At 40.2% G+C, this 27,882-nt stretch overlaps 2 protein-coding genes across 5 annotated transcripts; one reads left to right on the top strand and one right to left on the bottom strand.

Moving 5' to 3' along the window:
• Positions 1–44: 44 nt before the first annotated feature.
• On the bottom strand, positions 45–9,881 carry ca7 (carbonic anhydrase VII). Of its 4 annotated transcripts, none has more exons than XM_082532971.1 (7): positions 9,802–9,881; positions 7,839–8,036; positions 4,352–4,470; positions 3,981–4,076; positions 3,778–3,840; positions 3,511–3,666; positions 45–1,306 (listed from the first exon to the last, which is right to left on the bottom strand). In XM_082532971.1, exons 2-7 carry the CDS (start codon positions 7,927–7,929, stop codon positions 1,187–1,189), a joined length of 645 nt encoding a protein of 214 aa, XP_082389097.1. In that variant the 5' UTR covers positions 7,930–8,036; positions 9,802–9,881; the 3' UTR covers positions 45–1,186. The 4 variants fall into 4 exon arrangements, with proteins under 4 accessions (XP_082389097.1, XP_082389094.1, XP_082389096.1 ...); XM_082532968.1 differs by lacking the exon at positions 9,802–9,881 and adding an exon at positions 8,549–8,765; XM_082532970.1 differs by lacking the exon at positions 9,802–9,881 and adding an exon at positions 8,472–8,556.
• A 9,558-nt stretch (positions 9,882–19,439) lies between these two features.
• Positions 19,440–27,590, top strand: nae1 (nedd8 activating enzyme E1 subunit 1). The gene is made up of 20 exons (XM_082532955.1): positions 19,440–19,716; positions 20,128–20,231; positions 20,316–20,376; positions 20,459–20,489; positions 20,605–20,676; positions 21,184–21,263; positions 22,290–22,399; positions 22,615–22,724; positions 22,817–22,879; positions 22,996–23,059; positions 23,140–23,231; positions 23,361–23,420; positions 23,517–23,650; positions 23,786–23,861; positions 24,502–24,541; positions 25,085–25,171; positions 25,284–25,376; positions 26,509–26,623; positions 26,715–26,764; positions 26,860–27,590. The coding sequence occupies exons 1-20, from the start codon at positions 19,667–19,669 to the stop codon at positions 26,967–26,969; spliced, it is 1,602 nt and encodes a 533-aa protein (XP_082389081.1). The 5' UTR covers positions 19,440–19,666; the 3' UTR covers positions 26,970–27,590.
• Positions 27,591–27,882: the final 292 nt, after the last annotated feature.

Here is a 27,882-nt window from a genome sequence, read left to right as displayed (position 1 = left end):
CTAATACATTGATTCTTAACATTTTAACATTATAGTATTTAACATTTTGTATTTTTAGTTGTTCAAAGCAGTGTATTCTTAGACATCTTCAACACAGGTGGTAAATATTTAACCAATCACAGCCCAGATTTCCCACTGCTCTTCAACCTAGCTACTAATTACCTTGAACTCTTGCCTCTTCTAATCAATGATAGAGTTTAAACATTTGCTTTAATTACTCCACCTAATTCTGGATAACAGGTAAAAGGTTACAGTCACGCAACTGTTACAGCAACTCAAATGGTGAACACGAACACAGATTTTAGGTGAAAACTCTATAACTTTTTTCCCCCTGTTGCTGGTTCATAGATGTAATAATAATAATAATAATAATAATAATAATACATCCTGCACAATAATAACCATCGTGTGATGCTGCCGACAGAATTAATAATGATCTGATCATCACAGAACGCTTCAAAGATTTTAAATAGGGCCTTGTTTGGACTCCTGAAGTTTAATAAGACCTTAACATTTACCATGTTTTGGGATTAATAGCATTTGTGGACTGTAAACAGCCTGACTTTCATGCACTCAATTATGGTCCACGGAGCAGTTGAGATAAAAGCATCACTGGCCCTACTGGAAGGAATCTATAGCCACAAGGACTGGGAATCCAGGCTGGATTAACAAGGAATCAATGGCAATCAGTACGGGGGGTTTAGATCTGCAGACAGCAAAGGGATATGGCATTAGTCTGGAAACAGCTACAGACTACAACGATATGGGATTAGCAGGTATATATGATAAAAGGAGTGAAAAGGTTTTGTGCTTGTTGTTGTGCCCTCTTGTTTTCCTTAATCGTTGGTTCAAGTATTGGTGCAACCTATTAAACTTACAGTTTGTGATTGTGATAATGATAATAATGACTGTAAATGCTGGTTTTATTCTACTTCCTAGTAAACTTAACAAAATCCTTTTTTTTGGCCCCTAAAATAATTCCCTCTACTGCCATTAAAGTTTCACATGGGTGGGGGGTACACCACCAGGGATGACAATTATTGCAACGTTTTACTTCTGTTTTACCTACAATCACAAACCCTTCAAGATAAGCTATCGTGAGGTGAAAGTATTCTCATGTTATTGCAGTTACTGTTGTCTAAAAACAGCGTTGGTTATTTATGACTTCAGACCTCCAGAGGTCATATTAATTGGAGGAACGCACTCTCCTCCCTTTGATAGGCTGGGGAGGCCTGAAGTTGTTTTCCATCCGCATCTTCTGATCGTCGTCCTCTTCGGTGAACAGAAGCATTCTGAACATCCCCAGCTGCATTCAGAGGGACAGAAACATGAACTCTGGAAAAGACATTCATTTCCTGCACAACCCTTCCTCCATATTAGATGCTATAATAAGACAAATATGCAGAGTATAACTTAACAAATCCCATGAAAGGTCCAATAATCAACAACATATGCTCATCTCTAAAGCAAACCTGGCTTCCCATCTCCAAGCACACTTATACTGTAGTCATAATTCAAAAACAGATTTCTGTAAACAATTGCCTACAGCATTTGGGCAGTTTTCTGCAATAATTACTCAAACAGCAGCAGGTTTAGCAAATTTTTTAGAGGCAGTTTGATGCTGCACTGACAGCAGAACACACGTAGGATCAGCTTAGATCAATTTAGAACTTTCTAATGACCTTCTAGTGTTTCTCACTGCAAAGCTGTGGCTCACTGATGAGTTTTAATACAGCTCCATGGCACAGATAAAACAGCTTCCTAAACTTACAAGTACCCACAAAACCAAGTTAGAGTTTGGCACTTCCTCTCTAACTCTGTGTCTACCATTATGTAGGGAAATGAAAAACAGTAATTCCTACAGGAGTAATTCCTTATTATATAAAGGCTTTTCCCTGCTGGGTCTCCATGTAAGCAGTTTTCAATTAAATCCCTGTACCCATCCAGTCACCCATCAGGATAATCAGCTGGAGGGGATCAAAGGCTTGAGGAATGGAGTTATAGTCTGTGGGGCCAGTTGCCTGTCTTACATTCACCCCAAGCAATGCTACAGATATGGGTTTATAGATAGTTCATGACCAACACCCACAGTGCCTCCACCAATAAAACCTCTGGTTCCTCATGTACAATTATAGATTTGCAAAACAGGCAACTAGAGAAAATAAAGGGAAAAAAAAAATCAACAAATTAATAGAATAATCCTGAGACTGGCCAGCAGTGGCTACAAGAGACTCACAGGGGGACCTGGAAGGCGTGTGCAGGCATCCAGTTAGTTAATTTTGACATCCTGCAGTTACCAGACCTTAACTTTCTGATTAAATTCTGTGCTAAGAGGCGTGGATAAAAAATAAAAAAAAAAGATCTTTATGAACTGTGGTTTGAAAACAAAGGAAACCTTGACTGGTGCAAAGATGGCAGCACATATGGACGTATGCAGCGGCACAGCGCTCCCAACTATTGTGCACCTTTTATGTTTTTACACCTTTTCATTGAGTCTTCCTGCAATCTACTGATCACTTTCATTCTTCAGGAACTAACAGACATCTGTCTCAGCTTTGAACCTGGACTTTACTTCGGATTGGACCAACAGTATCCCACCTGAGATTGCAAGACCACTGTGTCCTCTGTGGTTTACTGTCGGGAACAGCAAGCAATGCAGACGGCACGGGGAGAGGAAACGCAAGAGAAAAGTAGGGATGGAGCGCTTGCTATCGCTCCAGCTGCGAAAACAACACAAATCACCCCTTCCATCCTCTTCATTACCAATGCCAGATTTACTACAACCACTTTGTCCGGAGGTGTTGTCTGCTGACTGTAAGTCCTGGCTTCATCCAAACATCCACTGCCTCATTGGAGTTACCAGGTCAGACCCTACACCGCCAGGACCGCAAAACAAAGACTCTGATAAGGCTCTGTGCTTATGTGCTAGACCACCCCTCCCCCTAAAGGCTATTTTTTTCTTTCTATACACTCCCTGGAGACCAGTGGAGCATAGCCAACCATAATACAGACGAAGACTCGTGGCTGTCACAACTGAGTGATCAACTGGCGCTTCAATGCCTCAAGCTATACTGGCTTACAGATGAATGTAGGTCACAATTTCTGACAGTTTCACGGTTCTGTTTAATACGTTCATTTTTTAACTAAACGCTATGAAAAAACGATCACACCTGATATTCTTCTTCTGAAGCAACGATTGTAGATCTTCTACTTTAGTAAAACAGAGCTTTTGCCAGAGTCATTACCCACTGCTGAGTACTACTTAATGATGTCTCTGAGTGGCTGTATAACAGAACGTGGAATAATCATTATCTATTACAGATAAGATTATTGGTGGAGTATAGACTCATTTACTGTTAATGATTCATCCCCAACACAATCATGTCATGACAATATAGCCACACTTCTCCGTCTCCATTTTGTAGAACAGAAAACGTTTCTAATGCAAAACAAAAGCACTGCCTAAGTTAGAAACTGGGTGTGTAAAGTGGTCACAATTGCAGCACTCACCTGCTTTTCAGACACTTCGATTGGCTCCTTCAGGATGATCCAGATAACACTCTCGTGTAGCGGAGGTGTGGTTAGAGAGCCGAGGTAGGTCCAGTAGTGAAGACTGCTGGGAAGCAGGCAGTTGGGGTTGAAACCTTTGAAATCTGTGATACTGCCCTGAAACATAAAGACAATATAGCTGCAACACTGCAAAAATGCAACTCACAGACCATTCTTTTTTTTATATATGCAATAAAATAAGTCAACAATCACAGCTAGGCTACTCACTTTATACTTCACCATGTACAGAACATCCGTTATCATGTGGAGCCATCTGTGGTCATCACCTGTCTTACATAACAGATAGATATATTTTTACACACACATGCATGCGCCACGTTTCTCACATATTATTAACTTCCACTAAGATGGTTTCATACTATCATTATCGGGCATGAGGACAGAAGATGGGATTGAGAGAAATGTCTTACTTCTAAAAAGATACCAAGAACGGCAAGACCATCGGGCGCAGTTGATGCCTCTCCATACGTTTTGTACTTGACAGCATTCCAGTGAACTAAATGAAGCTACAAGCGAGGAAACAAAAAGAATAAGAAAAATAAGGTAAATAAATGAAGTCATGCATACCACATTGCAGCCCTTTCTGTGTGCTATGAAATAAGAGAATATCAGTATCTTTTTATGAGTATAAATATCTTTTTATAGCAAAGTCTGCACCACCACCTGTTACCATATACATTTTTACCAGTACACACACCCTATTATAATTATATAAGTTTTCTTAACCTGCATTTGGCCATCAGATACTGAGATAAAGGATTTAAACTCAACAGAAACCTACCTCAGATGCAAAGCCTTCTCCTGAAACAGTGTGTTCAGAGCCTCCATGTCCTTTTCCACCCCAGTGGAAATGAAATTGTTTCAGTCTGTAGGGGTTATCGAGTGGGCCTCCCTTGATCACTGTGGGAGATACAGAGAGATGTACTGTAGAGGTAAACAAAAAAAAAAAGTGTTGGTGTTTCCGTGCAAGCACTTCCCCATACCTTTTGTTGTTTGATTTCTCTTCGCAGGTCTCTGCCTCACAAAATTTAGAGCCCTAAAATGTTCTTCTTTGCATGCTCTTTTCAGGAGTCGCTACAGCAGAGGCTCTGCTTCTCTCTGCTCTACTTACATCTTGTCTCCTCTTTTACGACATTCATGAACCACCTCTAAGGTCTCTTCCTCCTGCCTGGCAGTCCCATATTCAACATCTTTGGTCCAATAGAACCACTATCCCTCCTCTTAACATGCCCAAACCATCTCAGTCTTCCTTTAACTTGGTCTCCAAAATGCTCAACCTGAGCTTTCCTTCTGATGTACTCATTTCTGATTCTCATATGGTATAATCTCAGTGAAAATCTTAACATCTTCCATACTTCCACCTCCAGCTCTGAGTCCTGTTTTTTGTCACCAAAGATCACAATGTAATCTGTGAACTGTGCAAATATCACAGTTCACAGAGACTCCTGTCTGACCTCATCTGTCAACCTGTCATCAGTGTAGAAAACAAGAAGGGGTTTGGAGACAATCCATGATGTGATCTCACATCTACCTTGAATCCATCTGTGACTCCTAGCAGACGCCTCACCGCTGCCTTGTTGTCCTCATACATGTTCTATGCTTTCTCTAGAACCATGAAGACTTAGTTCAGCTCCATCTAACCTTCTCTATGTCACTCCATAGTGCCCTAAAATGACTTGTTGCATGCATAAATAAAAATAAAAGTGAATTTGAATATCTGCGAAGGCATTAGAAAATGTCATTTCATGAGAACACATCACAAACTATCCTTTGTGTAGCATCACACGAACGTCTGACATCATTAGTCAACACCCAGGAGTAGGGATGGGTATCGTTTAGGTTTTAACCGATACCAGTACCAAACCGGTACTTTTGAAACGGTGCCGGTGCTTAAACGGTGCTCGAACCGGTGCTTAAAGAATGAAGAACACAAACTTTGTCCAAAAACCTCTCATGTTTAGCTGTTTTTTTGTAAAAAGGCAACAATGTCAGCCTTTTCTGCAGCTATAGGGGATTTATGGTATCACTGTTGACTGGAAGCAGTGCTTAATCAATGGGGGAAAAAACCACCAACTTTGTCCAAAAACCTCTCATGTTTAACTGTTTCCCACTTTTTCTTTGGTCATTTTAGCCTTTTTGGCCAGGGTGAAGGGAGTATCTGTCATCAAACAAGAAGACAGCCGCATGTAGCTATGATGATGTTTGCTAGTTCACCTTACGTGCATTCATTTAATAACGTGGTTAGCCTACTCAATGTAAATTACACACGAACAACATTAAGCTACTCACGCAGAGAAGAACGGCTGCTGCTGCCATCATCATCCGTCATCATTTCTGCTACACTGGCAGGGCTAGGGGCCAGGACTCTCCTCTTCGGGTTCTTGGGGGATGTTGCAAACTCCAGGACCGATAACAGGCAGTAGATGTGCTCGGTGTGAGGTCTCGCAGCAAGCTATCAAATACGGTGCATTTCTCTGCTTTTAAAAAAACACTATGTGTCGCCAGGTGTTTCATCAGATTCGAGGTGTTACCTCCTTTGCACAGCATCACCTTAAAGCACTTGTTGCAGGCTGCTGAGTTTGCATCTTTTGCTGTGAAGTACAGCCATACTTTTGACCGCTTCGCCTTGGGCGTTTCCATCTGTAGCTCTACTCTAAAAGAACGTACGCACCTGGGCCCGCCTACTACGCTTGCAAAGGTTAAATGATTGGCTGGAATCCAAAGCGTATGACATCTCAGGGAAAAAAAAGCACCAAAATAAAGCACCGAGATGTGCGCTGCTTTTCGGTCTCCATCATGGCACCGGATACCGGTACCCATCCCTACCCAGGAGGTTTCAAATCATCGAATTTTGCAGTCAAAGCTGATATAGAAGCAAAGTCTCCAATGTCACGTTTCACAGACCTCTGTGGGCACCAGCTTAAGCTTCAGATGCAAATTGCCAGTCTCATGCAAAATCAAGATTAGGATATTTTGAACTTGTTTTTCAGTTTTAACAAGGGTAAATAGTAACTTTAATCTATGCCACGATGAGAACAGGAGACCCTGCAGACTGCTTTGTGGCTGTGGTATGCATTGCTGGATGTGGACTTTTTCCACTGTTATGATGATTGTTATTCATTGTGATGCTGCTGACATCGTTGTGACAAAAAGGATCAGATGATTCAAGGTCACATTAGCTGTGTAGGAGTGGCACAAAATGTGAAACAATGATCAACAATATGATATTAATGTTAATAATATGTAGATATCATTTTACACCATCTACATTGTAGTGATAAATATGTATAAATGAATAATGTGCAGAGTCAGGTAGCAATGTTGTAAATCCTGACCTTCGTAACGCTACTGTTAATATCTGTCTGAGGAAAGAAGAGCATAAACCACCTGCACTTATGAATCATGTTAGCTATTATAATTCTGTTTTATTATAACAACTTTAACAGTGTGCACCTGTCTCAGTATAACTGTTTTTGGCATTCCCAAAATGTTGATTCTGTTCACCTGGATGTGGCGTTTTCAGTGCGACAAAAGTTTTGTCACTCATCCAAGTGAGTTCTGAGGAAGACGTGTAATGGCAAACAAACAACGGGTTTAGAGGATTTGTGCAGAACATTTGAAATACAGAGAAATCGTGCTAAGGTTGTAGTTGATGGCAGTTTTTTTGAGGGTGTTTTATTTCATCGTTATTATCGATATTTCAGCAAACAGCCATTTGGCTGTTTTGTGATAACCGTCAGAGCAAAACAGCCTACTTTTCCGAGCTTATCATTCATGCTAATGTCTGGCTGGTTAACACAGATCCACCCAGTGATAAAGACAAATATTGTCATCATAACCACTGAGATCATCCAACATCATTATATTTCTTGTCCAGCAGACAGACAGTCATGCAGATAAGTGCTGCTTACGCTTTCCTGCAGCATAATAAGAGGCTTATTTGCAAACTGTGATAATAATCAGCTTTACACGTGGTTTTGCTTTCGAGAAATCAAGGGAAGGATTACTGGAAGTAAACTTTTAGCACAGATTTCCCCCTCATGTAACTGGCAGCAGATGTCAGACTGAAGATCAAGTTTGTCTTCGGCTGCTATTATAGTTGCACGGCAGTTATATAAACTTCTAAAACAGATATGGGCATGTTTGTAACACATATAATACATATATAACACATATAATATAACTACAACAGGTAAAGTGGAACGAGAATATCATTGAAGTGAATTTAAAACAAACAAACAAACAAAACAAAAGCACTATTTTCTCACCTGAACGATCATCTGAGTCATTGAACTCCACAACTACGGAGTGTCCATTGTTGGAGATGTTAATGGAGGTGCAGTGGTCATAATTTGTCATTATAGGGCCTAGATCGCGGTCATGTGAGGCCTCATTGGGGACGATATCAATTGGTGATTGCCGGTTCCCCTCCGCAACAGGGTAGTTTTTATACCATGAAGAGGGACCTATGGGAGAAACAAATATAATCAAAAACAAACACATTTACAACACACACAATTCTGCAACTACAATGATCTGCACCAGATCTGTTAGTGTGTCACCTAACAATAAACCTGCAACTAAACTAATGAAGCTTTCTCCCTCCAGGCCACAACTAAAGGCTGGTGGCATAATCTAAAACTTTGGTCCTAAACAGGTATCGGGGAATTCAGATAGACTTTCTCAATAACATTAAGGCAATGTAGCACAGCACAGAATAAGTCTGCTTAAGAACATTAGACAGAGCAAAATTAAAAATATTACACTCTCTGTAACTCAGGGCAAATTCGACTGGACTGTCAGGTTGAGGTGAAACCGTTTATCCCGTTAAGCGTAGGGCTAATCGGGATTTAAAGGCTGTCTTTAACGTCTGAGTAAAACACGAAGCACCGCAAACAGGCCGTTTATTCCAGTTAAATTGCTAATTGCCTCCACGCAGGAAAACAGTGCCTGGAGCTTGCAGGTTGGAACATCTCACCGTCCTCCTTCCCGTATCCCCAGTGATGTCCCGTCATTGTCCCTGTCTGCAGGTTCCAGTCGGACCAAGCGGCACTTCGTTGCGCACGTGAAGGACAGGTAGGGACATCAGCGGGTACAGCTGTTCAACAAGTTTACTGGCAATGGGGAAGGTACCTCTTTTTGCCACGCCCACACGTGTGGGCGCGCGCACGACCATTGAACGCTAAAATAGACACCTCGTTGAAAAAAAGAAAAATAAGCGAAATCAAGAATGTGATCTACTAAAAGGTGCCCTTTGAGAAATCTTCCTCGCACTGCTTCCATGATGTAGACATGCCAAATCAATATTATTTAGTTTGTGCAATATTTTTTTTGTTAATTGCTGCTGCTTGTAGGTTTGGGATCTTTATTAAATTTAAAAAAAAAATTGTCAAATTCTTAATTAGATGTATTATTATTCATCCGAAACCTTGGCCCCGTAGAGGTTTAATGTCACATTTGAGTATTTTACTAACATACAGATGTACTGTAATCCCCCTTTTTTCTTTAGGTATTTCTTTCTGCTTCAGCTTTATACTCTAAGCTATATACTATATTTTGTAATAATCTATTATATAGAAGAATACTTTATACTCCATACCACTTATTTTAAAGCTTTAGTTACTTTTTTTTTAAATTGTTATAGATCCCAGGAAGACCCAAGCAATTACAATCATAAACACCTGCAGTGATATAATCTGTATGATTCTTACAGAAGCCATTTTATATGAGTGAGGTATTAGGTATTGAAAATATATTTTGATTTTTACACAGGTTGCACTAATAATAAGTTTACTTAAGTTAAAAGACTAAAAGACTATTTAACTGTGCAAATAATTATGTTTAAACTCCTCTGTAGCATTACTTTTCAGGTAATAAAACTAACTGTTTTTTGTGAGTAACATCATCTCTAAACCATTCATCACAGCAAGTCTCACTGCCATCTTGTAATCCTTCATTTTCACTCTTTCTGCTATCCTTCTGTCATAAATCACCCCAACACTCGTCTCCAGCCACTCCACCCAGCCGGTGTTCCAGATCAACTGGCGTTTAGATCAACTGGCGTTGGTCGAACAGATGTGTGGCAGTCTTGCGTTTCAGGAGCTCCTACCGACAAACCAGCAAAAAAACGCCAAATGTGTCATCTGTGACACTTGTGAGGTTGTCTCAAACACACTCCGTCAGTCTTGATGCTGTTGAACAACAAAATGTTTAAAAATGTGGCGAGTTTACCTGGTTATATCACTGCGGTCAAGTGAGCCCTCACTTACGAAGTCGCAGTCAAGCTAGCCGCCCCGCCAGCCGCACCTAAAATGTTGTTGCACTACTCTTACGCATATTACGGTATAGGTGCCGACTGGTTTAGAAACGCAGTGTTTTCTGTCCTGACACTATTTTACTTCACAATCCACACCCAGTTTTGGTTAATCTCCACTTTCACCCCTGTGATCCACAGCCCAAATTACTGTATGATTCAGAGAAAATTAACAATAAAATTTACCCAATTTACTCAACTATACTTTTAATGTCCTCATCTTTGAGCTCAAATTACAGGAAAACTGAAAGAGGTGACGCAGATATCTCACTGGATTCTGACTCTGGGTGACCCCCACTCTGCATGCTGTGATCCACAGCCAAAATTACTGTACAGTTTTTGAGAAAATTGATAGTAAAATCTTCCCATTTTGCTTTACTGTACTCTACATATTGACATCTTTGATCTCCGATTACAGGAAAACTGTAAGAGGTGACGCAGATATTTCACTGGATTATGAATCTAGGCCATCTCCAGTCTTCACCCTGTGATCCACAGCAAAAATTACTGTACGGATTTTGAGAAAATTGATAGTAAACTTTGCACAATTTACTCTACTGTACTCTATATATTCTCATCTTTGAGCTTAGATTACAGGAAAACTGTAAGAGGTAACGCAGATATCTCACTGGATTATGACTCTGGGTGACCCCCACTCTGCACCCTGTGATCCACAGCAAAAATTACTGTACAGTTTTTGAGAAAAGTCATGGTAAAATCTTCCCATTTTGCTTTACTGTACTCTACATATTGACATCTTTGAGCTCCGATTACAGGAAAACTGTAAGAGGTGACGCAGATATTTCACTGGATTATGAATCTAGGCCATCTCCACTCTTCACCCTGTGATCCACAGCCAAAATTACTGTACGGATTTTGAGAAAATTGATAGTAAACTTTGCACAATTTACTCTACTGTACTCTATATATTCTCATTTTTGAGCTTAGATTACAGGAAAACTGTAAGAGGTGACGCAGATATCTCACTGGATTATGACTCTGGGTGACCCCCACTCTGCACCCTGTGATCCACAGCAAAAATTACTGTATGGATTTTGAGAAAATTCATAGCAAAATCTTCCCATTTTGCTTTACTGTACTCTACATATTGACATCTTTGGCCTCAGATTACAGGAAAACTATAAGAGGTGACGCAGATATCTCACTGGATTCTGACTCTAGGCTGTCGCCACTCTTCACCCTGTGATCCACAGCCAAAATTACTGTACGGTTTTTGAGAAAATTGATAGTAAACTTTGCACAATTTACTCTACTGTACTTTTAATATCCTCATCTTTAACCTCAGATTACAGGAAAACTGTAAGAGGTGACGCAGATATTTCACTGGATTATGACTCTGGGTGACCCCCACTCTGCACCCTGTGATCCACAGCAAAAATTACTGTACGGATTTTGAGAAAATTGATAGTAAACTTTGCACAATTTACTGTACTATACTCTATATATTCTCATCTTTGAGCTCAGATTACAGGAAAACCATAAGAGGTGACGCAGATATTTCACTGGATTATGAATCTAGGCCATCTCCACTCTGCACCCTGTGATCCACAGCAAAAATTACTGTATGGATTTTGAGAAAATTGATAGTAAAATCTTCCCATTTTGCTTCACTGTACTCTACATATTGACATCTTTGAGTTCCGATTACAGGAAAACTGTAAGAGGTGACGCAGATATTTCACTGGATTATGAATCTAGGCTGTCGCCACTCTGCACCCTGTCATCCACAGCCAAAATTACTGTACGGTTTTTGAGAAAATTGATAGTAAAATCTTCCCATTTTGCTTTACTGTACTCTACATATTGACATCTTTGAGCTCAGATTACAGGAAAACTATAAGAGGTGACACAGATATTTCACTGGATTCTGACTCTAGGCTGTCTCCACTCTGCACCCTGTGATCCACAGCCAAAATTACTGTACGGATTTTGAGAAAATTGATAGTAAACTGCACAATTTACTGTACTGTACTTTATATATTGACATCTTTGAGCTCAGATTACAGGAAAACTGTAAGAGGTGACGCAGATATTTCACTGGATTATGACTCTGGGTGACCCCCACTCTGCACCCTGTGATCCACAGCAAAAATTACTGTACGGTTTTTGAGAAAATTGATAGTAAACTTTGCACAATTTACTCTACTGTAGTCTATATATTCTCATTTTTGAGCTTAGATTACAGGAAAACTATAAGAGGTGACGCAGATATCTCACTGGATTATGACTCTGGGTGACCCCCACTCTGCATGCTGTGATCCACAGCCAAAATTACTGTACAGTTTTTGAGAAAATTCATGGTAAAATCTTCCCATTTTGCTTTACTGTACTCTACATATTGACATCTTTGAGCTCCGATTACAGGAAAACTGTAAGAGGTGACGCAGATATTTCACTGGATTCTGAATCTAGGCCATCTCCACTCTTCACCATGTGATCCACAGCCAAAATTACTGTACGGTTTTTGAGAAAATTGATAGTAAACTTTGCACAATTTACTCTACTGTACTTTTAATATCCTCGTCTTTAACCTCAGATTACAGGAAAACTGTAAGAGGTGACGCAGATATTTCACTGGATTATGACTCTGGGTGACCCCCACTCTGCACCCTGTGATCCACAGCAAAAATTACTGTATGGATTTTGAGAAAATTCATAGCAAAATCTTCCCATTTTGCTTTACTGTACTCTACATATTGACATCTTTGGCCTCAGATTACAGGAAAACTATAAGAGGTGACGCAGATATCTCACTGTATTCTGACTCTAGGCTGTCGCCACTCTTCACCCTGTGATCCACAGCCAAAATTACTGTACGGTTTTTGAGAAAATTGATAGTAAACTTTGCACAATTTACTCTACTGTACTCTATATATTCTCATCTTTGAGCTCAGATTACAGGAAAACTATAAGAGGTGACGCAGATATTTCACTGGATTATGACTCTGGGTGACCCCCACTCTTCACCCTGTTATCCACAGCCCAAATTACTGTACGGTTTTTGAGAAAATTGATAGTAAACTTTGCACAATTTACTCTACTGTACTCTATATATTCTCATCTTTGAGCTCAGATTACAGGAAAACTATAAGAGGTGACGCAGATATCTCACTGGATTATGACTCTGGGTGACCCCCACTCTTCACCCTGTTATCCACAGCCCAAATTACTGTACGGATTTTGAGAAAATTGATAGTAAACTTTGCACAATTTACTGTACTATACTCTATATATTCTCATCTTTGAGCTCAGATTACAGGAAAACTGTAAGAGGTGACGCAGATATTTCACTGGATTATGAATCTAGGCTGTCGCCACTCTGCACCCTGTCATCCACAGCCAAAATTACTGTACGGTTTTTGAGAAAATTGATAGTAAAATCTTCCCATTTTGCTTTACTGTACTCTACATATTGACATCTTTGAGCTCAGATTACAGGAAAACTATAAGAGGTGACACAGATATTTCACTGGATTCTGACTCTAGGCTGTCTCCACTCTGCACCCTGTGATCCACAGCCAAAATTACTGTACGGATTTTGAGAAAATTGATAGTAAACTGCACAATTTACTGTACTGTACTTTATATATTGACATCTTTGAGCTCAGATTACAGGAAAACTGTAAGAGGTGACGCAGATATTTCACTGGATTATGACTCTAGGCTGTCGCCACTCTTCACCCTGTGATCCACAGCAAAAATTACTGTACGGTTTTTGAGAAAATTGATAGTAAACTTTGCACAATTTACTCTACTGTACTTTTAATATCCTCGTCTTTAACCTCAGATTACAGGAAAACTGTAAGAGGTGACGCAGATATTTCACTGGATTATGACTCTGGGTGACCCCCACTCTGCACCCTGTGATCCACAGCAAAAATTACTGTACGGATTTTGAGAAAATTGATAGTAAACTGCACAATTTACTGTACTGTACTTTATATATTGACATCTTTGAGCTCAGATTACAGGAAAACTGTAAGAGGTGACGCAGATATCTCACTGGATTATGACTCTAGGCTGTCGCCACTCTTCACCCTGTGATCCACAGAAAAAATTACTGTACGGTTTTTGAGAAAATTGACAGTAAACTTTGCACAATTTACTCTACTGTACTTTTAATATTCTCATCTTTGACCTCAGATTACAGGAAAACTGTAAGAGGTGACGCAGATATCTCACTGGATTATGACTCTGGGTGACCCCCACTCTGCACCCTGTGACCCACAGCCAAAATTACTGTACGGATTTCTGATAAAATTAAATCCTATTCCATTACCAAACAAAATGAGTTCATTGAAGTATTTGCTTAACTACAAGAAATGTCTTTCCACACACAATTTAAATTTTTCAAAATGTCATTCACACACCACCTCAAGTATCAACTTCAGTTTTAGACATTATTTATTCAGTGCTTAATCACAACAATAGTCAACTTAAGGCACTTACATAATAAGTTAAACCTTACAATAATACATACAGAGAAAAACCCAACAATCATATGACCCCCTATGAGCAACAGTGGGAAGGAAAAACTCCCTTTTAACAGCAAGAAACCTCCGGCAGAACCAGGCTCAGGGAGGGGCGGCCATCTGCCTCAACCGGTCAGGGTGAGAAATTACATTTCTCAGATTACTGATTTCTCATATTACTACTACACAGTTTAGATACACTCAACAAAAATATAAACGCAACACCTTTGTTACTGCTCCCATTCCCCATGGGATGGACGTAGAGACCGAAAATTCATTCCAGATACACAATATAACCATCCCTCCCAAACAGTGGTCACAAATCAGTCCAAATGTGTGGTAGTGGGCACATCTGCCATATTGAGATAATCCATCCCACCTCACAGGTGTGCCACATCAGGATGCTGATCTGACATCATGAGTAGTGCACAGGTGTACCTCAGACTGCCCACAACAAAAGGCCACCCTGGAATGTGCAGTTTTTTTGCACTATTGGGGGTCTGGGGACCCAGAACCGGTCAGTATCTGGTGTGACCACCATTTGCCTCATGCAGTGCAACACATCGTCGCATGGAGTCTATCAGATTGTCAATTGTGGCCTGTGGAATGTTGGTCCACTCCACTTCAATGGCTGTGCGAGGTTGTTGGATATTCGTGGGAACTGGTACACGCTGTCGTATACGCCGGTCAAGCACATCCCGAACATGCTCAATGGGTGACATGTCCGGTGAGTATGCTGGCCATGCAAGAACTGGGACATTCTCAGCTGCCATCTGCCCTGAACAATGTGAACCATGATTCATCCGTGAAGCGCACACCTCTCCAACGTGCCAGATGCCATCGAATGTGAGCATTTGCCCACACAAGTCTGTTACGGCGACGAGCTGGAGTCAGGTCAAGACCCCGATGAGGACGACGGGCATGCAGTTGAGCGTCCCTGAGACTGTTTCTGACAGTTTGTGCAGAAATTGTTTGGTTGTGCAAACCAATTGTTCCAGCAGCTGTCTGGGTGGCTGGTCTCAGACGATCTTGGAGGTGAACCTGCTGGATGTGGAGGTCCTGGGCTGGTGTGGTTACACGAGGTCTGCGGTTGTGAGGCTGGTTGGATGTGCTGCCATATTCTCTGAAACGCCTGTGGAGACGGCTTATGGTTGAGAAATGAACATTCAGTGCACAGGCGACAGATCTGGTTGACATTCCTGCTGTCAGCATGCCAATTGCACGCTCCCTCATTGCTTGTGGCATCTGTGGCATTTTGCTGTGAGACAAAACTGCACATTCCAGGGTGGCCTTTTGTTGTGGGCAGTCTGAGGTACACCTGTGCACTACTCATGATGTCAGATCAGCATCCTGATGTGGCACACCTGTGAGGTGGGATGGATTATCTCAATATGGCAGATGTGCCCACTACCACACATTTGGACTGATTTGTGACCACTGTTTGGGAGGGATGGTTATATTGTGTATCTGGAATGAATTTTCGGTCTCTACGTCCATCCCATGGGGAATGGGAGCAGTAACAAAGGTGTTGCGTTTATATTTTTGTTGAGTGTATCTAAACTGTGTAGTAGTAATATGAGAAATCAGTAATCTGAGAAATGTAATTTCTCACCCTGACCGGTTGAGGCAGATGGCCGCCCCTCCCTGAGCCTGGTTCTGCCGGAGGTTTCTTGCTGTTAAAAGGGAGTTTTTCCTTCCCACTGTTGCTCATAGGGGGTCATATGATTGTTGGGTTTTTCTCTGTATGTATTATTGTAAGGTTTAACTTATTATGTAAGTGCCTTAAGTTGACTATTGTTGTGATTAAGCACTGAATAAATAATGTCTAAAACTGAAGTTGATACTTGAGGTGGTGTGTGAATGACATTTTGAAAAATTTAAATTGTGTGTGGAAAGACATTTCTTGTAGTTAAGCAAATACTTCAATGAACTCATTTTGTTTGGTAATGGAATAGGATTTAATTTTATCAGAAATCCGTACAGTAATTTTGGCTGTGGATCACAGGGTGCAGAGTGGGGGTCACCCAGAGTCATAATCCAGTGAGATATCTGCGTCACCTCTTACAGTTTTCCTGTACTCTGAGGTCAAAGATGAGAATATTAAAAGTACAGTAGAGTAAATTGTGCAAAGTTTACTGTCAATTTTCTCAAAAACCGTACAGTAATTTTTTCTGTGGATCACAGGGTGCAGAGTGGCGACAGCCTAGAGTCATAATCCAGTGAAATATCTGCGTCACCTCTTACAGTTTCCTTTAATCTAAGCTCAAAGATGAGAATATATAGAGTACAGTAGAGTAAATTGTGCAAAGTTTACTATCAATTTTCTCAAAATCCGTACAGTAATTTTGGCTGTGGATCACAGGGTGCAGAGTGGGGGTCCCCCAGAGTCAGAATCCAGTGAAATATCTGTGTCACCTCTTACAGTTTTCCTGTAATCAGAGCTCAAAGATGTCAATATGTGGAGTACAGTAAAGCAAAATGGGAAGATTTTGCTATGAATTTTCTCAAAATCCATACAGTAATTTTGGCTGTGGATCACAGGGTGCAGAGTGGGGGTCACCCAGAGTCATAATCCAGTGAGTGACTGCGACTTCGTAAGTGAGGGCTCACTTGACCGCAGTGTGATATCCTCATGCGCGACGCGATCGCGAAAACAGCAAACAAGTAACACCACGCCGATGTTGTTCACAGGACAGCAAGAGTAAACGATCGGGAGACTCTTGTCGTCGTTATCGTTCCCCTCGCACGGTTTATTTCTCCGAATTCAGCGTTTTTGCTTCACAACTAAAGCGAGCAGTTTACTTTGTGCACTAACATGGAGTCGAGCCAACCAGCGCCACCTCTGGCCAAGTGCCACAGCCTACAGCCAGATCAACCTGTGACACACATCTGCACCACGTTTGAATTCGTGTCATGCACATTTGTACCTTTCAATTGTGTGTTTGTGCGTCATGCAAATAAACCTTTGGAAAGAATGAAATGATGTCATGTATTTATTATCAGCCTACATTTGTACAAAATTCCAAATTATATACACAAAGTCATAGAAATCACCACTCCAATTGGTCATCATGATTTTAATATTCTCTTTTTCCATAACAATGAAATACACCTTGGACAAATATGACACATCAATATTTCATTAGTGTTGTCACATCACATCCTGTAAGCATCGTCTGCCTGTGTCTTTTCCCTGAAAATGAATATTTCCAGCCAATATAGGCAATTCATCAACATGGCTGGAGTTATATACAGTCTGTATAAGTGTGGTTAATCCAATGAAGATTTGTAAGGAGACGGCAGTTACTGTGAATTCACAGCAGTTACACAGTGATTAGTAATAAACAGCCAGTGAGAGTGAGTGGATATGACTGTTCCCACCACTAACACATGACCATAGCCCACTACTAGATTAACTTGTGACACATCTGCACCTGCTGCTATGATCACATTGAGTAGAGGCTGAGTGGCTGCACTTACCCCTGGTACATCCAAATCTACCCACAAACATGTTGAAAGATGCAATGCCAGCAATGTGGATTGTCAACACTAAAAACAATCGGTAAGCAAAGACAACAGGGATCAATTTTTTCTGTTTATTTAGCACCCACAACATTTGTAGTCGCCTTCTGCACAGGGGAAGTCCACACACACCGTGTGGTACCACTTTCCACAGAAGGTGCAATCTGCAAGATTGAATGAGATTGTCAGAGTCATTGTCTGACTGTTTATTACTAATCACTGTGTAACTGCTGTACATTCACAGTAACTGCCATCTCCTTATAAATGTTTATTAGATTGACCACACTTATGCAGACTGTATATCACAACCAACTCTAACATGTTTGTTTGCAGAGGGCAGACACAGACAGACTACGCTAACGACATGTGATGTTACAACACTGGTGAAATATTAGTGTGTTCACGACATTTTTCGTATGGGCAAAAGTATTGATATCAGGATGGTGATTCTTATGTGTATGTCATTTGGCATTTTGTACAAATGTAGGCTGATAATAAATACATGATATCATTTCATTCATTTCAAAGGTTTATTTGCATGACGCACAAACACACAATTGAAAGGTACAAATGTGCATGACACGAATTCAAACGTGCTGCAGATGTGTGTCACCAGTTGATCTGGCTGTAGGCTGTGGCACTTGGCCAGAGGTGGCGCTGGTTGACTCGACTCCATGTTGGTGCACAGAGCAAACTGCTCGCTTTAGTTGTGGAGCAAAAACGCTGAATTCGGTGAAATAAACCGTGCGAGTGGAACGATAACGACGACAAGAGTCTCCCGATCGTTTACTCTTGCTGTCCTGTGAACAACATCGGCGTGGTGTTACTTGTTTGCTGTTTTCGCGATCGCGTCGCGCATGAGGATATCACCAGGTAAACTCGCCACATTTTTAAACATTTTGTTGTTCAACAGCATCAAGACTGACGGAGTGTGTTTGAGACAACCTCACAAGTGTCACAGGTGACACATTTGGCGTTTTTTTGCTGGTTTGTCGGTAGGAGCTCCTGAAACGCAAGACTGCCACACATCTGTTCGACCAACGCCAGTTGATCTAAACGCCAGTTGATCTGGAACACCTGCGCTCTCTTCTTCACCTCTCTTGTGCACTTGTTTGGTACCTTGGTTGACCCCGGGTATTTAAACTCTGGGTATTTAAACTCATGTAACTTCACTACTCTTTACATATGCAAAGTCTCCCTCTCATTCACACACACACACACATGTATTCGGTCTTGCTTCTACTGAGTTTAATTCCTCTTCTCTCCACACCTCTACCTCTCCAGGCTCTCATCCACCATCTCCCTGCTCTCACCACAGATCACAATGTCATCTGAAAACAGCATAGTCCACAGAGACTCCTGCCTGACCTCATCTGTCAACCTGCTCATCACCATAGTAAACAAAAAGGGCTTCAGAGGTGTAATGTGTCATCTGTAACTACTACATTTAAACAGACAAATTCATTAAAATCCCTGATAGCTAACCGAAATCAAAGGGGAAAAAACAAAACAGAAAATAGTGAGAAGAAAGATAAAAAGATAAAAGGCGGTCTGCTGAATATGCACAATATAAATATACAAATATAAAAGTGAATAAAATTCAGATTTGGAATCATTAAATGTGTTATTTCTAACACAATATTAATTATAACGCTGTTGATCTGTGTCGAAAGTGCAAGAGCGGATTTTCGAGCGGGCACTTTTGTGTCGAATCTGGCGCTGAGGAAGTCAATTTACGTTCGTTAACGTCACTCAACACATAGCTATCATGGCATCCACCAAAGCCTCGAAAGAGCAAAAATACGACCGGCAGCTCAGGTTAGTTTAAACAGCAGCGTAGTTTTCACAAAGAAATAATATCCCTCTCGCTAAGCGTGTGAAAACATGAGAGGTCACAGCAGCAACGCTGTTGGGGCAAAAGTGCTGAAGCTAGCTAGCGTTAGCTTGCTATGAGAGTTGCAGTTGAAATAAGCACCGGCGAGCTAATGCATTAGTAAGCCGTAAGAGTGATGTGACTGATGTGATGTTATGCTCTTTGTTTCTGTGAGGGCTCAGGTGTCACCCTGTTTGAACGTATTTATGAACAGCTCTTGATGGGCAGGGGCTGTCGATGAGGGTGAATCTTTCTTACCAGCAGCCGAGTCATTCTGGGAAAAGTAGCTCACTGTGTTTGTATAGCAAGTGATGATAAATGGCAACAAATGTCCGTGTTGTGCTGTGTGCTTTCAGGCTGTGGGGTGACCACGGCCAGGAAACACTGGAAAATGCACACGTGTGTCTCATCAACGCCACGGCGACGGGAACGGAGATACTGAAGAACCTCGTACTTCCAGGTGAACAGATTTTCCTCAGTGTTAGTGACCTTGCTGCAGGTGATGGTGAAAACATCTGACTGAATGAATTGTTCTGTGTGTCAGGTATTGGAGCATTCACTATAGTAGATGGGCACACAGTCACAGGTGAAGATGTTGGAAACAAGTAAGTGGTCATGTTTAGCTTAAAAGTATTTTTATTCTATCAGTTTTACTTGCCTGCTTGCAGCTGACCTCTCCTTTTGCAGCTTTTTCCTCAGCAAAGACAGCATAGGAAAGGTATGCGTTGCTGGCAGTTTCCATTTTCTCCCAACCATCTCTTTTGTTCTTTTGTTGAAGTAAGCAGTGTATTTCCATATTTGTTTGAGTTCTTATCGTACTTTTTGTGCTGCAGAACAGAGCACAGGCTGCCACCGAACTGCTGCAAGAGCTGAACAGTGATGTCTCTGGAAACTTTGTCGAGGAGGTTGGTGTTGCTTCCTTTCCAAGGCAGTCTTGGCTGTCTGTAATCACGTGTACTGTCTGTAATCACATGGCAGCATGATTACACACACAAAAAAAACTACCAAAATGAATTTCATGTAACTTATCACTATGGCTGTATCCAGCTATTTTTATTTAAATGTGTTGCACAGCTATTTTGTTTTCAGCTAAAGATCATGAGATCATAACAAGATTTACCAACTTGGTCAATGTCTGAGCAATAGTTAAGTGTATGGTGAAATTATTTGACAACATGCCACATTAACTTTTCCAGCTGTTTTCAAAACCTTAATAATGTTTCAGTAGAAATTTTAAGCATCCGCAGTGTTTGTGATGTTGAAATGAAGATCTTTCTCCACCATTACACCAAGACAAATTCCACAAACTTGACAATAAACCTAACTCTGATTCAGATGAATGAAACATATGGTTTGTGAATTTATGACTTTTGCCACTCTGAAGCCTCTTGTAATTTCTGTCACACCTGCAGGGTCCAGATAAGCTTTTGGACAACGATTCAGAATTTTTCCACAGGTTTACCATAGTCATTGGTGTCCAGCTACCAGAAAGGTATGAGATCATCTTAATCCTTGCATTCATTTACAGTGCTGTGCTAAAATCTTGACCCACCTGTCATTTCTTTATACTGTGCTGGGAAAATAGAAAATTGGTGCAGTGTTTTGAGACAATGTACAAACATACACAGAAATGCAATGTATAAGGAAAAAACAGTTTGTGCAATTCTAACAAGCTTGAAACTCAACATTTGGTATGACCACCTTTATTCTTTAACACAGCCTGAACTTTCTTAAGTAAGCTTTCTTGTCATTTCTTTAAGTAGTTGAGGAATAGTTCTCCAGGCTTCTTGAAGCACATTAAAAAAATTTCATGGTGATGAAGAGCTTTGAATGATGAAGATGATCCCACACTGCTTCAATAATGAGGTCGGGGCTCGGGGTAAGCCAGTCCCCAACTGATAGTGTTTCATTGTGTGTTTTGCTTTTACTACAGTTCAGTGTGTTTGGGATCATTGTCACACTGAAATATGAGGAACGGAAGCTGATGCTAATTTTCCCTATTTCCTAAGGATATGACTTTCAGATACTGTTTATCTGCTGTCACAGTCACTTCTTGCCTTCTTCCACCTGGACATATTCGGCACTTTTCAAGGACTCTTAGGCACTTTTGAAGTCACTTTGGTGGTTCAAAAACATTTTTTTATGTTGGTCAAACTGTGTACTCTTTGGCATTTCATAGGTCCAACTACAATGATTTGGAAATTGTTTAAGAAAGATACAAGAAAGTCTGATTCCTTGGAAGAAGAATGATTCAAGCCTTTTCCACTGTACTGTAATACTGTAAAAAAGAGCTGATGAAGAAAACTACGGCAGGCCATAAGTCATTTATTCTTAGAGAACGTTCATACATATCTATTGCAAGATTTTCCAATCAAATTAAACATCATTGTCGGGCTGCTTTTAACATATGCTTTTTCCTTTTATGTAAAATGTTAAGTCTTTTTGCAGAAAGTTTCAGGACTGACTTAATTTTCTTGCTGGTTTTATTTTCTGTCCAAATATCTTTTCAATCCAACAGCACGTGTTTGAGGCTCGGCTCAGTTCTTTGCAGTGCCTCTGTACCTTTCCTAGTCTGTAAGACCTACGGCCTCATTGGCTACATGAGACTGGTGGTGCAGGAGCATACAGGTAAGTTGCTCTTAGCAGCAGTTTTCTTCTTTAAATCCTTTTTATAGTCTTGGCATTCTACAGTTGGTATGTCTAACCCAATAAGTTCATTTTTCGTGAACAGTGAACTTGGTAGGAACATAGCCTATTTATGTATTAATATTTCACAAGTTACACAGTATATTTAAGAGTACTGACATGACACTAATATTGAATTTTTCTGCATCTCTCTTCAGTGATTGAATCTCACCCAGACAATGCCTTGGAGGATCTAAGGTTGGACCAACCCTATGCTGAATTTCAGAACCACATTAAGTCATATGATCTTGACAGCATGGAGAAGAAGGTATGCGTTTCATTTGTGCATGCACATTATTCAAATGATGCCAGGGTTACACATCCAATCATCTTCCTTTCTGTTCTTTATTTAATCCGTAGGATCACAGTCACACACCGTGGATAATCATTGTTGCTAAATACCTGGAGAAATGGCTCAGTGAGGTGCAGTATTACATTTTTCTTTTGCTTCTCTAGTGCCAAAATGTCTGACAGCTTCTTTAGCATTTCTGTTGCTGTGCAGAAGAATATAATTCTGCTTTTGCTTTTTGTCATTGTAGCATAATGGTCAGCCACCAAAAAACTACAAGGAGAAGGAGGCCTTCAGACAGCTCATTCGGGAAGGTACTTGTGGACCTGTGAAGATAATTGTGGACTTTTTCTCTTCATTTTATGTATACTATTTCTTTTTTCTTTTTTTTCAGGGATCAGGAAGAATGAGAATGGTGTCCCAGAGGATGAGGAAAACTTTGAGGAAGCTATTAAGAATGTCAATACTGCTTTAAATCCTACCAAGGTGACAAAATTTAAAAGCTCTTGGCTTCCTTAAGAGCTATCTTGTGTCCCACACAGCATATCTCACTTTTAACCCCCAACCCTCCATAGTTTAGTCTATTAAGACTTGTGAAATCTCTTGCTTCTGCAGATTCCTAGCGCTGTTGAAGACATCTTCAATAGTGAGCAGTGTAAAAACATCACAGCACAGGTTGTAATTTTTGCCCAATCTTTCCTATAAAAAAAATACATATTTTAAGTTGTTTGCTTTTAATCTGTGAAGTATTTCTTGAATGTGTTTGTTTAGAGTCCATCCTTCTGGGTGATGCTGCGAGCTGTCAAAGAATTTGTTCACAACGAGGGAAATGGAAGCCTACCCGTACGAGGAACCATACCTGACATGATTGCAGATTCTCAGAAGTTTATCAACCTTCAAAATGTGTAAGTGGGGAAATATGTGGGTGCTCACTGTTTAATTAAACAAGAGCAACAGAGGTCAACTCAACAGTTCTGCATTTATTGATACATACTTGCCATTTGTGGGTGGTTTGACTTCTTATTTGTGTTTTGTTACAGTTACAGGGAAAAGGCCATGCAGGATGCAGCAGCTGTTTCTAAACATGTAGAATCTCTGTTACAGTCTGTTGGAAAGGTATGGCGCAAAGCTGTGGAGTCAGTATAAAGCTTATATTTCTAAATTTAATGCATAATTAAGAACTGTGGACTCAGTAGCTGTTTTAAAAAAAAAAAAAACGACTCAAAACTCACCTTTTTAAAACTGCTTTTGGTTAAGTTTTTGCCTGTTTTATTTTCTCTTTTTTAACCCTTTTTATGACTTGTAATCTTACGTGCAGCACTTTGTGATTCTGTCTTGAAAGGTGCTATATAAATAAAAATGTAATTTAATAATGAAATTAACATCTAGTGTGCTGAAAACAGTGCAGCAATCAGACTAGTGTGCTAGTCTGGAGAAGTATATGGTACAGTTTTTTAAAAAGTCATATCACAGCACGTGTTTATCACAGGTACATTTGTAGATCCTTCATCTCCATCCAAATAAGTTTAATTCATCAGCAAAGCCAAGAGTGATGAAGTTAATGCTTTTTCTACTAGAACCTAATATCTCCATCATGTGTCTTTTCTCTTTAGTCGGGCAGGGAGTCATGATATGATTGAGCTATAGAATTCTATAGAGTTTGCCCTCACATGCTCAGTATGGCAGTTTCACCATTTAATTTGACTAAAAACTGGATTCCTACAGTACTTAATTCTGCTTACGTTTTTTCCACTAGCCAGCAGAAAGCATTCCTGAGAAGGACATCAAACTGTTCTGTAAGCACTATGTTCTTTTATCAACGACCATTCACTCTGTGTGTGCGTGCGTGTGCGCGTGCGTGCGTGTCAAGAGGGATAAATACTGTGTGTTTTTGAGGGGGCCCAGTTTTTATTGCTGTTCAGCTGGGCCCCGTTTAATTGTGTTGTGTAAAACCTGGAAGTTGGTTATAATTGATGAACTTCAAATAACATGGCTTTCAGATATGACTATTAATGGTAATTTAATTATTATTGATTTTACTAATGCCCTCCAGTGAGCTTTATTAACATCATATGACATTAACATATGTGAAACAAAGCTGCACAGTGCCATACATTCATTTGTAAAAATGAAAGTCTGTCATGTGTTGCTTTACTGATATTTTCTCTGATATATATTTTCTATATATCAGAGTCTCTATTTCCTCTGAGCCTGGCCATTTTCAGCACGTTATTCTGTTACTTTTTCCTCTCATTGGAAGTGAACCGTGATATGATCTCTTTGTGACACCTGCTTCATGTGAGGCTAATCATTTCCTAACTGTAGATATTTGTGTTTAGGTAAGAATGCATCCTTTCTGCGGGTGGTGCGCTGCAGGTCTCTGGCTGAAGAATATAGTGTGGATACAGTAAACAAAGATGAAATCAGTAAGTTGGGGATTCATTTTCTCTTAGAGTAAACTCTTTTATGTTGGAGTCACGTCATGTTCTTGTTGCAACAAAGCCTACTTTTGTATTAACATCAGCCGTCTCCCCACAGCCTCCTGCATGGACAGTCCGGATAGTGAGATGGTCTTCTACCTCATGCTTCGAGCTGTTGATCGTTTCTATCAGCAGCACTCTCGCTACCCAGGTATGAAGTGCTTTAAGCTTTCCTCAACGAGGAAAGGTATATTGATCAAGCTTTGGATATGTAAATACATACTAATGTGGCCACTGACCATTAAGAAAAGAATAGCTGCTGCAACATTAAGAATCTCATCCAGTTTGTATACAGTCAGCATCTAAGCTATAGTCTTAAAAAGAGGGGGGGGAGGCTTGCAGGGTTTATCGAGAATACTTCTCGTCTTTTGTTAAACCATGCTTTCACCAGGTTGGACAATTCTTTTGCCTTCAGAAATGTCTTCATTCTTCATGGCACAGATTCAAAATGGTGCTGGAAACATTCCTCAGATATTTTTGATCATATTGACATGATGGCCCAGAGTGTGCCAAAGAAAATATCCCCCACATCCTTACACTACCACCACTAGTCTGAACTGTTGAAACGGGGCAGAATGGATTCATGCTAGCATGTTGTTTGCTAGATTCAAAATTTGGTGCGATCAAATGGTGCAAGAAAAGTCAAGATTCATCAGACCAGGAAACATGTTAGAACCACTTCAGTTGTCCCCGGTTGGAGAGCCCGTGTGAAGCTGACAGGAGTGGCACCTGCTGTGGTTTCTGCTGCTGTAGCCAATCTGCTGCAAGCATTGAAGTTTTGTGTATTCAGAAATGCTTCTCTGCATACCTCGGTTGCAACTAATGGCTATTTGAGTTACCATTGCCTTTCTATTAGCTTTAAGCCGTCTGGCCATTCTCCTCAGACTTCTCACATCAGCAGCCTACTGCCCACTGAATATTTCTTTTTTTAAAACCATTATTTGTAACCCTCTATGATGATTGTGCAGGAAAATCCAAGTAAATCAGCAGCTGACACACCCTTTTAAAGTTAAAGCCCCTTTGTTTTTCCCCATTCTGATGCTCAGTTTGGACTTCAGCAATTCACTTTGACCATATCTATATGCTTGAATGCACTGAATTGCTGCCATGTGACTGGTTGGTTAGATATTTGTATTAATGAGCAGTTGAACAGCTGTACCTAACAAAGTGGGCAGTAAGTGCATGCTACAGTCTGATTTTACTTCCTGCTGATGCCAGAATACAGAAACAGAACTGATTTCTTTATTCTCATGTCTTTTTCCCCCTGTGTTTACTCTCTTTAGGCGTTTATAACTACCAGGTGGAGGAAGACATTAGCAAACTGAAGGTCTGTGTGAACAGCCTACTGCAGGAGTACAGCCTCAATGTCAACATCAAAGACGACTATATCCATGAGTTGTAAGTCGAGGCCAAAGCTGGATGTGCTGTTTTGAGTAATTGTTTCAAAAATACATAAGTAAATATTTGCTTTCTGTTTATACATCTGCAGCTGTCGATATGGAGCGGCAGAGCCACACACAGTTTCTGCATTTTTGGGAGGTAAAGTTTTGATTGATTCCTACAGCATTTCTTTGTGAAACAGTGCTGATGAGTAAGATATATCTGTTCAAATCTTTCATTACGTTTTATTTTAGGATCAGCTGCTCAAGAGGCCATAAAGATTATCAGCCACCAGTTTGTGCCATTTAACAACACTTTCCTTTACAATGCAATGTCACAGACGTCAGCCACGTTGCGTTTGTGAGTACGATTACTGAAGCTGCTTACGGAAAAAATGAGAGAAAAATGGCACAAGGATAAACAGGAGTGTAAGAGATCAAACTGTAAAACTGGACATTGGGATTTGATTTTTACAAACATGCATATACTTAAACCTAGAAGTGCTTCTCACTGAGAAGAAGCATTTTAGACTGAACTGTCAGTTCATAGTGTTTCAGCTTCTTCTCAAAGTTCGGGAAATCAAGAGATCACCCATCACACACTTTCTGTTAAGCGGACCTTTAAGCCAGAAATGAAACTGTCAGATTCCAAACCTCAATGTAGTATTTTCATTTGAAATTCAACATTTATGGATGATGTATTACAGTGTAGTGGCACTTTGTATACATTAGTCACAACTGTCTTATTGTATTTGGAACAAGCTATGTAAAACTTTAGCGTTGAACTGTCTTGTATTGCGATAAAACATTAAACATTTTATTTGATGTGTTTTGGGGGTTTTTGTGTGGTTTTTTTTTTTTTTTTTTATTATCAGTAAACCTAAGTCACATATGGGTTCACTTCTGGAAAACACTTAAAGTGACTTTTTGATTTGTTTTGCAATGATTTCAGTTCTTCATCCTGAATAAATGTTTGATGACTAACATGTGAGCTTCTTGAGGCCTGTAATGTGACCCCTGGAAAGATCCACATGAAACCGCCGTGGTATATTTATGAGGGTTTGTTAACATTATCTTTACTCAACACTAGATGGCACTCCTCTTTTTTTTTTTTTTTTTTTTTTTTTACCATTTGTTGGTCATCATGTAGTTGCAAGTTTATTTAACATTCCTACACAGTGACCAGTACCTGGATGCTGACCTTTGGATACAGACTGAGTTTGACTTAATCAGAGGTAGGATGTTAACAAAAAACCTTTAGTGTTAATGATTAACCAG

The sequence above is a fragment of the Aulonocara stuartgranti genome (genome assembly GCF_965226115.1).
Source record: "Aulonocara stuartgranti genome assembly, chromosome: 1".
NCBI classification, from domain to species: Eukaryota; Metazoa; Chordata; class Actinopteri; order Cichliformes; family Cichlidae; genus Aulonocara; species Aulonocara stuartgranti.
This window is presented reverse-complemented; position numbering and strand designations above follow the sequence as displayed.

What these genes read in the sequence shown, in the direction of transcription:
- ca7 (XM_082532968.1), bottom strand. Translation starts at nt 8,585, where the DNA reads ATGACGGGACATCACTGGGGATACGGGAAGGAGGACG. An exon ending in GGGATACGGGAAGGAGGACG is followed by an intron (nt 8,037 to 8,548) that starts GTGAGATGTTCC and finishes TTTCTCCCATAG; the next exon opens with GTCCCTCTTCATGGTATAAA. An exon ending in GAGAAGGCTTTGCATCTGAG is followed by an intron (nt 4,077 to 4,351) that starts GTAGGTTTCTGT and finishes CCTCGCTTGTAG; the next exon opens with CTTCATTTAGTTCACTGGAA.
- nae1 (XM_082532955.1), top strand. Translation starts at nt 19,667, where the DNA reads ATGGCATCCACCAAAGCCTCGAAAGAGCAAAAATACGACCGGCAGCTC. An exon ending in GGTGTCCAGCTACCAGAAAG is followed by an intron (nt 21,264 to 22,289) that starts GTATGAGATCAT and finishes TCAATCCAACAG; the next exon opens with CACGTGTTTGAGGCTCGGCT. An exon ending in AGTTTCTGCATTTTTGGGAG is followed by an intron (nt 26,765 to 26,859) that starts GTAAAGTTTTGA and finishes GTTTTATTTTAG; the next exon opens with GATCAGCTGCTCAAGAGGCC.